The sequence below is a fragment of the Osmia bicornis genome, chromosome 11 (genome assembly GCF_907164935.1).
Source record: "Osmia bicornis bicornis chromosome 11, iOsmBic2.1, whole genome shotgun sequence".
In the NCBI taxonomy this organism is placed as follows: Eukaryota; Metazoa; Arthropoda; class Insecta; order Hymenoptera; family Megachilidae; genus Osmia; species Osmia bicornis.
This window is the reverse complement of record NC_060226.1, coordinates 1,122,611-1,135,816: the sequence shown is the minus strand read 5'-3', so window position 1 is coordinate 1,135,816 and position 13,206 is coordinate 1,122,611. Positions and strand designations below refer to the sequence as shown.

General features: G+C 38.1%; 2 protein-coding genes and 1 long non-coding RNA gene across 11 annotated transcripts; 2 read left to right on the top strand and 1 right to left on the bottom strand.

The window, feature by feature from the left end:
• Positions 1–410: 410 nt before the first annotated feature.
• LOC114878559 (putative lipoyltransferase 2, mitochondrial) lies at positions 411–4,038 on the bottom strand. 9 transcript variants are annotated; one of them, XM_029192479.2, is made up of 7 exons: positions 3,985–4,001; positions 2,644–2,669; positions 2,156–2,303; positions 1,854–2,078; positions 1,642–1,786; positions 1,467–1,568; positions 1,210–1,374 (listed from the first exon to the last, which is right to left on the bottom strand). In XM_029192479.2, coding segments are annotated over exons 1-7 (726 nt in total). In that variant the 5' UTR covers positions 3,987–4,001; the 3' UTR covers positions 1,210–1,296. The 9 variants fall into 9 exon arrangements, 7 of the variants coding, with proteins under 7 accessions (XP_029048313.1, XP_029048312.1, XP_029048317.1 ...); XM_029192484.2 differs by lacking the exon at positions 2,644–2,669 and having other exon boundaries at positions 3,989–4,038; XM_029192483.2 differs by lacking the exon at positions 3,985–4,001 and having other exon boundaries at positions 2,494–2,944.
• LOC123988316 lies at positions 3,055–3,538 on the top strand. Its single transcript, XR_006829890.1, has 3 exons — positions 3,055–3,094; positions 3,197–3,437; positions 3,503–3,538. It is a non-coding gene; the product is annotated as an uncharacterized LOC123988316 (long non-coding RNA).
• An 867-nt stretch (positions 4,039–4,905) lies between the features above and the next one.
• Positions 4,906–9,074, top strand: LOC123988308. The gene is made up of 3 exons (XM_046287777.1): positions 4,906–5,541; positions 5,706–6,540; positions 7,826–9,074. Exons 1-3 carry the CDS (start codon positions 4,906–4,908, stop codon positions 8,809–8,811), a joined length of 2,457 nt encoding a protein of 818 aa, XP_046143733.1. The 3' UTR covers positions 8,812–9,074.
• Positions 9,075–13,206: the final 4,132 nt, after the last annotated feature.

The following is a 13,206-nucleotide window of genomic DNA, read 5'->3' as shown; positions in this document are numbered from 1 at the left end:
GGCAAATCTATCATATTATATATAAATTAATTCAGAAAAAAATGTCGGTTCTTTTTTGTTATAATGTAAATTTTTGTATCTCTTAAAATAATGTAACAATACATTTTTTGTTATAAACAAAGTACTTTTTACAAAATCTGTGACCATCTTTTGTTTTACCTCAAAAAAATGATGAAACTTTTCCTTAAGAAGTTTTCGAGATACCATTTTTCTGCTGAAACTTCAAGGGGTGATTTCACCCCCTAAACTTGCGATTGGGCCGCTATAAAAAAATATGTGTCCCTTATCTTCATCTGCTTTATATATTCCCCAAGTTCCATCAAAATCGGAGACGGACATTTCAATATGTTTCCTTGTGAGAGGAAGAGGGATTTGTTTTTAGGAAATAAATTGGATTTAATTTCATTCTATACCTAGTTACTAATAAAAAATTTAATCAAATAGTAAAATATTACAAATATGAATTTGTTAAAATCATTACATTATGCACAACATGTTTTAAATTCATTCACACACATTGTTGGCAGTTTTAAGTAATTTCATAGAGTCTTCTATTGAGTATGGAATTAATGTACAATTAAATTGATCTTGAAAAGCATTTTGAAAAAGTGGTAATACATCTTGAATAGTTACATTTTTGCTTAGTTCTTTGCTGATACTAGTTACACCCTTTCCTTCGATACCGCAAGGTACAATATGATCAAACCAACTTAAATCTGTATTACAATTTAGAGCTAAACCATGTGTTGTTATATAACGACTTCCATGAATACCAATTGCACAAATTTTTTTATCACTCACCCATACGCCAGTATCAGGTGATGTTTCAGCTTTAATACCATATTCTGCACACAAACGAATTACCATTTCTTCTATTTGAGAGACGTACCACTTAACACTGGATTTAAATTGTTTTAAATTTAATATAGGATATGCCACTAATTGTCCAGGTCCATGAAAAGTTATAAGACCACCTCGATTTGTTCTAAAAAATTCAGCACCTAATTTTTTCAATCTTTCTTTTTCTTCAACTGTGTATCCTTTATCTCTAATTCCAATTGTAAACACTGGATCATGTTCAAGCAATACTAATGTATTACAGGTATCCTTGCTTAAGTTTTGATGATGCTGGTTGGCTAATATTTTTTGTAACTTAAGTCCAGAATTATAACTTAATCTCCCTGCCCACAAAACTTTGACCAGCATTGAAGACATGATAAAGTAGTAATATTTTCCTTGTAATTGCAATTTCTTTAAATCTGATTTGGTATATCATTGAGTATTTATTAACCCAAATTATATACAATTCACATTTTCTTCAATCTCTTTTAAATTTGCTTTTTCTTGTATGGTAATGTATAGAAGCCATGAAACCTATTTAAAAAAGTGTTTGTAATAATTAAACTTAAAATACAATAAAATTAAACTTAATAAAACATAATTAAACATAAATAAAAATAACATACATAAGCATCTGTTGCGGCATACATTTTTTGGTTATCGTTTAGAGGATGTATATGCCATTTACTTTTTCTTACTTTTGAATTTTTGTCTAGACTTTTGTTTAGCTAAAATAATAAAACATAACATTTGACTATTTATAGTTTTACATAGGTATGTTCTAAATTTACAAAAACTAACCAAATGTACAGTTAATTTCTCTAAACTCCAACGACAAGATCTATTTAATACCCTATTTGCAAATGTACCACAATCTATACAATTATTTTCCACCACTTTACTTGCTGGAAATTCTGTAAAATCTCTACCTAATTTCCAAATATCGCTATAAAGAAGAAAATTAAAATTACAACATAAAACACACCATTAATTTTCTTTAGAAACAAACTTACTTTTTTACATTAACTCCAACTAGTTTTACTTTTGGATGACTTAAAAGAATGACCAATGCAGCAGGTAGCTTTTTCAATGAATATACATGTAATAGATGACATATATTATTATTCAAACATATTTGTATTAAAGCAGTTTTTCCACTTCCTGTTTGAAAACTAAAAGGCCACTCTAAATCAAATCCTACTGGTACTATATCACTGTCATAATTCTCCACTTCTTTGCTAAAAAAATTATGATAATAATAAAACATGTATTAAAACATCTATTTATTGTGTCATATTAATTACATAAATCTTACATAATATTATCACAAATCATAGCACAGGTATCAAACTCACTGACATAATTAATGCAACCTTTGAATAAAATAAATGGTAAAACAGACATGTTAAGCTTTTTTTCTATTATACGTCCTTTTTCCGATTGTGTTTTTAATGCATTCATTACTACAAACAAATTACATTTTACATACTAGGTTAATAAAGTGTTACAGTGAATTTTTAATAAAAATATTGTAGTGAAAAATATGTATATATGTACATTTTATACATTAATTAAATTTTATATTTAATTTACATTTAATGTGTGATATATTACAAGATTGTATATATATAAATAAATGTAAATTACATTAACCTCTTGAGAGCTTGAGAATTATTAATGATTCTGCATTATGAATTATACCATAGTAATGAAAATTTCTGTTTATTGTTGAAAATTTAAATTAGAGAAGCTTATATAGAATTACAAACTGTTTTTTAATTCTAAAAATGTGATAGCACGCAGTGACTACAGATCCAAGAAGACTAAACCAGGCCCTCCAAGCTCCACTCTTGTGAACTTGATGCAAATTTTAACTCGGCGCAGAAAATCCAGGCAGCGCTGATGTCGCTTCTCTACATGCATACCTTGTATCACTGATTTTAACATACACAACTAAAGATATCGTGACGTCATGTTCCCGCGAAATTTGTCGCCGCGTTTTTCAATTGTTTCAAAATTTAAAGAGACTGAAGAAATATGGCGCACAGTGGGTGACAGTGGTGACAGAATTTTCAGGTTAGTGAATTCCATTATTATAATTATTACTATTATTATTGTCATTACTATTGCTATTATCATTATGACTATTATTATTATTTAAAAAGATGTTTTTTTTAATTTTTTCTACGTTTTTAGGTGTTTCAATAACTTCTGCTGATGAGATGCAGCAACAGGAGGAGAAGATAGAAATTAAGTAAGTACAGAATTTTTTTAAATTGTTACTGAAAGCATTAACTGTTTACATTGCTATTTTAGTAATATATTTAATTTTAATTATTAAAATGTATCTTAAAAGAAGGAGAAAGAAAATATGCAGCATCAGAGGGTGTATTAACGAAAACAGCAGGATGTTCTTCTTCCCCCAAGAGAGAAAGGATAAGAAGAGGATGGCACAGTAGGTGGAAGTATGTGACAACCCAAAGTCTGTGCTTCCACCTGAAAACTGAAATTCCAGGTGGTCTGTAGCAGCTACTTTAAAGAAAAATGCTTCATGAGGAAAAGATTAACATCAGCAGTTCCAACACTGAACTTATTTGGTAATAACTCTTATATACTTTTTATAGCATATGTAAATAATTGTTAATGAAAACTATTATTACAGAGGCTGTAATAAATATTGCATATCAGAGGCTGCCTCTATTAAAATAGAGAAGAAATGAAATGAAGAAGAAGATTGTAAGTATTCAGTTTACATATACAATATATAAAACCATTAACATAGTATTAATATATATTAAGTATAATCTGTGAGCAGAGTGTGTGTTTTATTGTATGTATGATTGTGATTAATTGTATATTATTATTGATATATATATTCATTATATTTTTGTAAAAATTTAATATATTTTCTTTATTATACATATATTGTTGTCATTTTTCCCCTTTCATTATTTTTATTTTTGAAAGTTTTGAATAAGTAAGACCATGCACACGTATATAGGGACCATATGCTTGTGTGTGTGTGTACCTCACCGATATCATCTATATGTGTTTGTATCGACACCAGCGCTACCTGGATTTTCTGCGCCAAACTAATTTTAGTTACAGCATTAAATACGGGAGTTTGGAGGGCCTGGACTAAACATGCCTTTGTTACCGCTGGGGCGTCATTATCGGAGAATCCGGTGCCCAAGGTGAGGTTGGGTTTCCTCAGTTGGTATAACAGTTGTGTCTGTTTTATCAGTTCTTCTCTTACCACACCTCGCTAGAGCATGCATGGCACAACTACCTTATTGACTGAAGAAACTAATACATGTATAGTACGTTTGCAGTGTTGCCACATCTGTTTCCATATGCATGGTAATTGGTGTTCGCACTTCACACAAGCATATATCTGCTTTCATCCGTGTATAAAAGATCTCGCGGCATCCCTTTGACATATTCTGTCTCGTTTTTTATCTTGTTACACATATTCTCTTTCTTGCTCTTCAAAGATATGGCAACACTGAGCTCGAGACACTGACCAAAGAGATATAGTCGTTGGTATCGAAGCAATTTTCCATTATCGTCAACGTGCCGTAGACTGTTGCAGTGCGAAGTGTTTCACATTTTTGTACTAGGATAGAGCAGATGGCGTTCGTTCTCGAGGCATGTGGCGCTACCGCGCTAACAGCGGCTCGCTGTCGCGCTAGAGTTTACCCTCTAGGTTCCGATGCCTTTTCGGGTTTTCCCCGAAGTTCGAACTAACGTAAGACTTTTTAATGGCGTCTGGATTAAAACCGTTACTTATTAGGTTGTTTAGCGTGCTCGACGTTTAGTGGGTTCTCATTGTTAAAGCCTTACAATAAACATTGTGCTATCTCCCCGCAAACGTGTCGGATTATTTCCAGTATCCATAATTGGTGACCCCGACGTGATCGGGAAAAGATAAAAACAGCACGTGTAGCGTGTCATCCGCGTGGTGTGCAAGTGTCTCCTAAAAAAAACAATCGACACAGTGTAAAGCGTTTTTTTTGAGGACGGTTTTCTGCCCAAAAAGACAGATTCTGCTGTGTGTTAAGTGATATGCCGGAAACGCGTTCACAAACGCGAATTACACCAGTTAGAGAGCCCAGTGACAATATGGCCGAGTCTACGAACAATGGTGACGCGAGTGCAGGTCGTGCCCCCCGCGTCCCGCCGTATATAAGTGGTGACCCGGCACTATGGTTTGTGCAACTGGAGACATATTTCGCGTTTTCTCGATACGCCGACGACGAAACGCAATTCCGTCTAGTGATTATGAACGTAACCGGCGACGTTCTCATGGCCGTGCGCGATTTAGCCACAAATCCGCCCGCGACCGGGAAATATGACGCGGTGAAAAAGCGTATCCTTGACTCCTTCGGTGAATCCCAGGAGGTTCAACTGCGCCGTCTGCTGCACAAGCAAGAGTTAGGCAGTGATAAACCCTCCGTATTCTTGTACAAGTTACGCTCATTGGCGGGCGACAGGTGCCCGGACAATTTATTGCGCACTCTCTTTTTAGAACGTTTGCAAGAGAAGGTGCGGACCATCCTGGCTGTTAGTGTTAACGCGGACTTGTCGATGCTCGCCGAACAGGCGGACAGAATTTGCGAGCAGTTCGGTGTTTTGGAACCACCTCGCGAGGCGTGCGCAATTGCCAGGCCGCCTTCAACCCTGGCCGAATCTGGTGAGCTGGTTAGGATCACCGCACAGCTGAACGAGATATGTACGCGGCTCAGCAGGCTCGAGGCACTTGCGCGCAGACCAGGTCGCTCCAGTTCACGTGGCAGAAGTCCGTCACGATCCAGGGCCTCATCCAAGGACGGGCTGTGTTACGTCCACCGTAAATATGGTGACAGGGCTCGCCATTGCCATGCACCATGCTCGTGGACCTCGAGGCAGGCGGAAAACTAGGATCGCCGTCTATTGCGGCGGCTGACAGCGGCGACGCCCCTGAACGTCGCCTCATCGTAGCGGATTGCCGACCAGGCATCAGATTCTTGGTGGACACTGGCGCCGACGTGTCCGTCTTACCAGCATCCCGCCTGGATCGTTGTCGTCAGCCTGGAGCACCGCTTTTGGCTGCCAACGGTTCCACTATCTCCACATACGGAGAGAAGAAGATCGAGCTGGACTTCGGGCTCAGACGTTCCTTCCCTTGGACATTTACCATCGCCGACGTCACCAAGGCAATCGTTGGGAACGATTTCCTCGAGCAGTTCTACTTATTGCCAGATGTGCGCACGCGCAAGCTGGTGGACGGCAAGACGTTACTGAGCATTAATTGTCGTCTGTGCTCTTCCAGGGTCTCCACCATCAGCCGCATAACCCGGAGCGACGATTTTCGCACCGTTCTGGCCAGTTTTCCTACGCTCCAGAGCAGTACTTGGTCCCCGGTCAACAGGGTGGCACACAGTGTGGTGCACCCCATTGAAACCACTGGCCCACCGTTGACGGCTCGTGCACGGCGACTGGACCCGGAGAAACTTAAGGCAGCACGCGACGTCTTCATGGAAATGAAGCAGCAGGGTATCTGCAGAGTTTCCAACAGCCCTTGGGCCAGCCCATTACATCTGGTCAAGAAGAAGGATGGTTCTTGGCGTCCTTGCGGCGATTACAGACGTCTGAATCAGGTCACGATTCCAGATCGTTACCCCATCCCGTTCATCCAGGACTGCACAGCCTTTCTGCACGGTACGACAATTTTCTCCACTATTGACCTCAAGAGAGCCTACCAGCAGATTCCGGTACGCGCTGAAGATATTGCCAAGACCGCAATTATCACACCTTTTGGCTTATACAGTATTTATCCGTAATAAGCAACAGTTTTCTGGCTCGAAATAAGCAAATCTCTATCCCCACCTTTTCGTTTAATGTTGCCCGCAAAGTGAGAGGTCCGAGAAATGAGTGAGAGGTCCGTGAAAGCGAGAAGCCGATGTTTTGGGTAATAAATTTTCACGCTCGACTGAGCAGTGACATCGTTTAGTAGAAGAAGGATGGAATGTATCTAATGCTTTCTCAGTCTAGCATATTTGCCTTGAAATAAGCGAAATAGTGCGAGAATGAGAGGGCATGCTATATTCTATCCTTGTTCAAAAAATAACATCCTTGCTCGGCCGATCACTTTATGATTTGCCGCTACCTCGGATCTCTCACTAGTTTCTCGTGTCCTCTATCGTCCCGTTTCGAGAACAAAGTCGAGCCGAATAGCCTACCTGATCCGTAATAAGCAACAGGCCAGACCCGATTGTGTTGCTTATTACGAGGCAATCCTGTACGAGTTCCCGTTTATGACGTTCGGGCTGCGCAACGCTGCCCAGTCCTTCCAACGTTTTATGGACGAAGTCGTCGCGGGACTGGAATTCTGCACTGTGTACATCGACGACATCCTTGTCGCATCTCGGTCAGATGAAGAACATCGTAATCATTTGCGAACTCTTTTCACCAGGCTCCAGCGGTACGGATCACTCATTAATCCCGAGAAATGCAAATTCGGCAAGTCAGAAGTCGATTACCTGGGTTTCCGCATCGGCAAGAATGGAATTGCCCCCCTGCCTTCCAAGGTTCCGCGCCAACAGCGGCTCGCTGTCGTGCTAGAGTTTACCCTCTAGGTTCCGATGCCTTTTCGGGTTTTCCCCGAAGTTCGAACTAAGACTTTTTAATGGCGTCTGGATTAAAACCGTTATCGTACGCGTTAGAACTCCTCGTCCGATTAGGTTGTTTAGCGTGCTCGACGTTTAGTGGGTTCTCATTGTTAAAGCCTTACAATAAACATTGTGCTATCTCCCCGCAAACGTGTCGGATTATTTCCAGTACCCATAGGCACAAATTCACGACCCTTCCAGAACAAAGGCATGTTTAGTCCAGTTTAGTCTTGTTAGATCTGTAGTCACTGAGGCGAGGTTCGCAACAATAGCAAGATTAAAACAGTACCTATAGTTTACACATATATCTGTGAAAATGGTATTCTATATTTTAGGAAAAACACCAAAGGAGTTTTTCAACTCTCACAGTGGCTTAGAGAAAATGGCACACCCTAAGGTTGTAAGATCAGTACCAGCTGTACCTAGTGTCTTGTTAAGGCACACAATCGAAAAAGAATACCATATTCTCGGAATAACTTCAAGGGACTTTTTCAAGCCTCACAGTGGCTTAGAGTACAACATGGAAGAACTCAAGGTGGAGTTCAAGAAACACTGTGACGATTATATGGAGGAACTTTATCAAAATAAACCATCAAAGGCTTTGGGATTTTGTACTGAGATCATATTTCAAATTGGCCCAGAATTGCGTAAAGTCAATCGCGGTATAAAAGATAAGATCTGGAAATTTATCTTTTGTAAAGCCCAAGACAAACACATTGTATTTATCGTGGATTACAAACAAGAAAATGCGCAATATACTTCAATGAATGATGCAAAATTTATGGTCCTTTCAGTTGAGGAAGCTGGTTTACTAGCTCAAGAGACATTTTCACGATTGATCAAAATGGGTTATCATGAAGGTTACAAATTGGTGACCCCCCTTGCTTGTGCGTTTTTCAGTAAGGATGATACAAGTTCATTGGCTGAAGAACTTGGCATAACAGAGGTGGAGCTACTAGTGAATTTAAGTCAAAGCACACAAAGTGGTGGGCAGTATCTTACAAAATCTGACATCGACATAGCTGTATGCTCTTCTATTGCAGCCACTCGTAACTTAAAGGACGAAAATCTAAGAAAGGGGATAGTGATTAAGGTGCTCAAACAGTATATAAATAAAGGATTTGCTCCTGATAAAAACAGAATTGCTATTATTTCAAAGTACGTGCCTGGAGGAGTGCCATCAGAGTTTGCATATGAAGAACTCATTAGAGTCCTTGATTCTGAGCAAAAGAAATGTAGTGCTCTTAAGATGGCCATGGCCAAGAAGCAGTCTGAAATGTATGTAAGAGTTCTGGTCCCAGGATCATCAAAAGAATTTTAAGCTAGTTCACAAAAGACGAAGAATATACTAGTGCCATCTTTGTTATGTTAGTTTTATAGCCAATAAAGAAGAAGATGAAACATGTTTATTACATAGCAATACATCAAGATGAATACGACAGACAAACTTTCATGTGTTAATATTACTGTATTCAATTTAATGTCTTCACTAATAAGATAATGAGATAAAACTATAACCAATGTTTTTAGGTCATATATTATAATAATATGTATTTGTAGTTAGAATTAATAGGCTGTAGAGAGTTTGATACTACGACACCATATTTTAATATCATCAATATCATATATCAATTTTTATAAAATTATTTTTATTATATAAATACAATGTTTTTAGAAAATTTGTTTTACATAGTTCTTTTCACAAATAAAAATTAACAAAACGGTTGAAAATAGCGCTCATAAGCGTCAGCGCTTACAGCCCAAAGCGAACGCAGCCCTAGAGTAGGCTGTGCTTATGTATGTATGTACCTACAATGCCCGTAGAGCCTTGAGCGTTTTGTATGAATGATGACTATTTTATTTAGAATGGTTTTGTAAAAGCGTATCTAGGCGGTTTGAAGCTTGGAATCGATCTGCCCTTGGCGGTGAAGATCCTCGTTCGATGTCGGCTGAAATTCCCTCTTTGCTGGATCCTGGATCCTCCCTCAGGATCATTCCTGGTCCAATGATGTAGGAGTCCATCTCTGTCCGGAAGATGCCCCTTTCCCTGGTTTCGGTCTACCCTGATGCGAGTGGAAGTGGTGGTACTCCGCCAAAACACGAGAACGATTCCATGCACACGTGGTAAGAGAAAGCATGGGACCCAGAGAAAGACGGAAAGTGAAGAGATCTCGCCATATTATGTCTATGGATCTCGCGCTAGCGAAACGAGGCAACCCTTGAGAAAATCTACACCCCCTATGAATGAACAGGATGTCGAAGAGACTTCGACGACTTCGTGAACCAAACGAACCTTCCACCACCCTTTACCCACGAGGGTGGCATGTTCTAGGAACTATTAGTTCCTTTCTGCCTACCAAGTTGTCGTCTCTAAGTTAATCATTTATTTGAGAAAATTTTGTTTTTTCTCGAATACAAAAGTCTCCAGTCATACTCACAATGATGGGGACACCTTCCCCATCGCTAACTTAACCAACGGTCGTTTATGACGTCATAACTTACCGGCAGATACGCAACAACATTTTTAATTGCTCCTTGTTAATAAGTTGTTATTTAGATATCTGGTCGTTGAATTTTATAAAACAAATCAGGAGCGGATTTTTGGCACCATAATACCTTTGTAAAAAGACCATTTATAACAAATTTCTGCTTCTTTATTTGCGAATATCTAATTAAATATAATATTTGCGACTGGAGCAATTTTAGATTCCGAGGGAGCAAATGGGGAACAATTTTTTAAGATACAAATTGTTAAGAAATATTAATATTCCACGTCAACTTTACTTCGACAGTATCCTGTATTATTTCATCGGTGCAAGCAGTTAGTTTCTCCGTTTACCGTCAGATAGTGCTGAAGGTACGATTTTATAGAAAGCGCATTAATATAAAATTAAAAAATCTATTTTACAATCTTAAATAACAACTTATTTAATTGATTATTTTACCCTAGTATAATGTTCTCTCTGATTTATTTTTGATATTATGTAGTCAACTTATTGTCAGTTGTACATACAAAAGTGATCTTTTTTTTTCTCCAACACACAAATATATCTAATCTTTAAAAATAGATTAGAAGCAAATTGTTAATATAACAATCTAATATCATGAATTTTTTTCAAATATTTAATAAAAAGAAATACAAATCTGCTATGGTTTTTAAAATTAAAATAAGATGTATTCGCATCAATTAAACGCGAAGATTGTTTAATTATTCTCTAGTTGAAAGTATAAACAAATATTTCTTTTAATTTAATGGGAGTCTTGGGGGCATGGCTCGGTGTTGTAGACTGCAATTTCGTGTGGAGCTTTCTGCGTCAGACTGGTCCTCCCGGAAATCTGCACTTACCAGTCGACCACATTTGCGGTATTACGGCTTACTGCGAACGGAGAACCGTTAATACCATTTGGAAATCATTGCCGATCGGAGAGCTAGAAACGGTTGTAATGCTCTTAGGAGAACGACACAAAGTGAAAGGATCCTTCTCGTTCGAGGGGCTATTTGAAAAGGGTTCGCGTATGTGCGCAGCCTCGTTTTTCTCTCCTTCTATCCGAAATATTTCTGATAGCATATATTGAATCCGTTTCGGGTATCAGAGTATAGAAATATGAGTTATTGACGCATCGTTTCGTACTTATATGTGCTTTTATCAAAACACCTTTTTGTTTTGTTTTTTGACCTTGATAACCGGAATGAAATATTTCTTTTGAAAAATAATATGGAAAAATTTATATGATTATTTTCGTCAAAGTTTTTGTTTGAAATTGTCATGAATAGATGTGTCATAAGTACAATTTTACTTAAATATATCAAAAATGTAATTACAATCATGTCATTAAATTGTAACAGACTTCAAGATATTTTTAAAATCGTTTTCAATTGAAATGATAATCCACATCTCTTAATTAAAATTTCATTAAAAAGTTACATTTTTTTCAGGTGCAAGTGCAAAAGCAGGAGAAAAAAAAGTAGCCAAGATAATAAGAATAAAAGTGAAGCTTTAAGCTGCCGTAGTAAGATGTAGAGCACTTCCATGGCGTCTTTTCCACTTAAATCGAAACACGCAATTAAACTCGAGTGTTTATTAACATCATTGTGTTGTACAAGATTGGTTAGGTGTCGCAGTTGAAGTATTATTCAGTCCGTTCGGTAAAAAGATGACTAGCGAAGCTGTAAGGAGCCTGTCGAGGAGGTAAAAGCGTTTCCATTTAATTACAATCGATCGAAACTGGGAATCGTCTTCAGGGGTGGTATTGGCGTAGTCGAGGTAGCGGTTTTATAGACGGTCAGTCAGGGTAGTTCGTAGAGCAGCGTTAAAACCACCACTCAAATTTGCAGAACTTTTTATTTCCATCCTCTTACCAGTTACTGCTCTTCGAAAAGGCTTTTTTTTTACCTTTCTCTATTCTTTTGTTTCTTTCTCCTCTACATCATTTGGTTAAAAGATTTTTTCCCTTCTTCTTATTCTTCGCTACAGAACAACACCAATGTTTGATCTACTTGATGCACCGGCGTCTTTAACCGGCGCCGCTTCATCGTTTCCGCTTCCCTAATACTTCTTCATCTACTTCTATCGCATCAGCTTGAAATCCTTTTGTGTCTGTTCTTCTCTTCCTTTGCCGGACGCCGTCAGTCGAGATCCACCTTTGAAATTTTTATTCCCGGACCAGCTCGAATCCTTTTAACACGATTTGATCGCGATCGCGTTGTTTCGAAATGGAATTTTAATATTGTATATCTAATAAATCAAGATTATTTTGCCATCTTACAGATATAGGTGAGGATAACTAATTTTTTGAAAATTTTGTAGATAGAAAATATAATAAATTTTTAATATTAAGTGGACACGATGAGTTATCAATGAAAATTAATTTGAATAATTTAGCAAAAGGGTTAATCATCAAAATTCTCAATACCGATTGTCATTTGATTTTATTAGCCTCATCCCCTTATATTTCGTGTTTCGTTCGCGATCGCCATTTGTCACTTCGCCCGGTAAAAGTTCATTGCTTTTCGGACCATTGGAGGTGCTCCATAAAAAAATGTAAAAAAAAAAGTAAAAAGAAAAAAGGAGGGTTGGAAAGCGAAGAGAAACTCGAGAGCGAAACGATGGGGGCGGAGGGTTGCAGGAGAGAAACACTTCGAAGCAGAGCGAAAGTTTCGAGTTGGCGTTATTGATGTCTTCGATGGATGTGTGCAGAGATGGGCGGAGGTGGAGAAGGGTAATCCTAAGAGCAGCCTCAAAGGTCAAATGAGAAATACTTTCCGATCGGGCAGCGAGGCTTAAAGGACTTCATATAACACCTCTGAGCCGTGAGATCTTAGACCTCGCGTTCGTGATTTCGACTCGCTTTTATTATGTAACTACCCGATTCAGCTTCGGCTTCAGCTTCGTGTTGGTTTCTCGATTTTTCCACCCCTACGATCCGTTCTCTTCGTTTGCTACCCTCGCAGCAGGTAAACTTTCGTAATTACCGGTCGCTGTCTTTAAAATGACGACCTGAAATTAATTTCCGAGAAACGATTTCTCCTTGTATCTGTCTCATCTCTCCTTTTTTTTGCTTTGGATTTTTTATCTTCTCGTCGTGGAGGGTGTCCTTGTAAATTGTGACAGTAAATGAACAGTGATTCATTACTGACAAACGTACGCCGATAAATATAGATGGTACAGAGCGGCAAATAAAGATTGGAAATTTTTCGAACTGAAAAATTAATTTC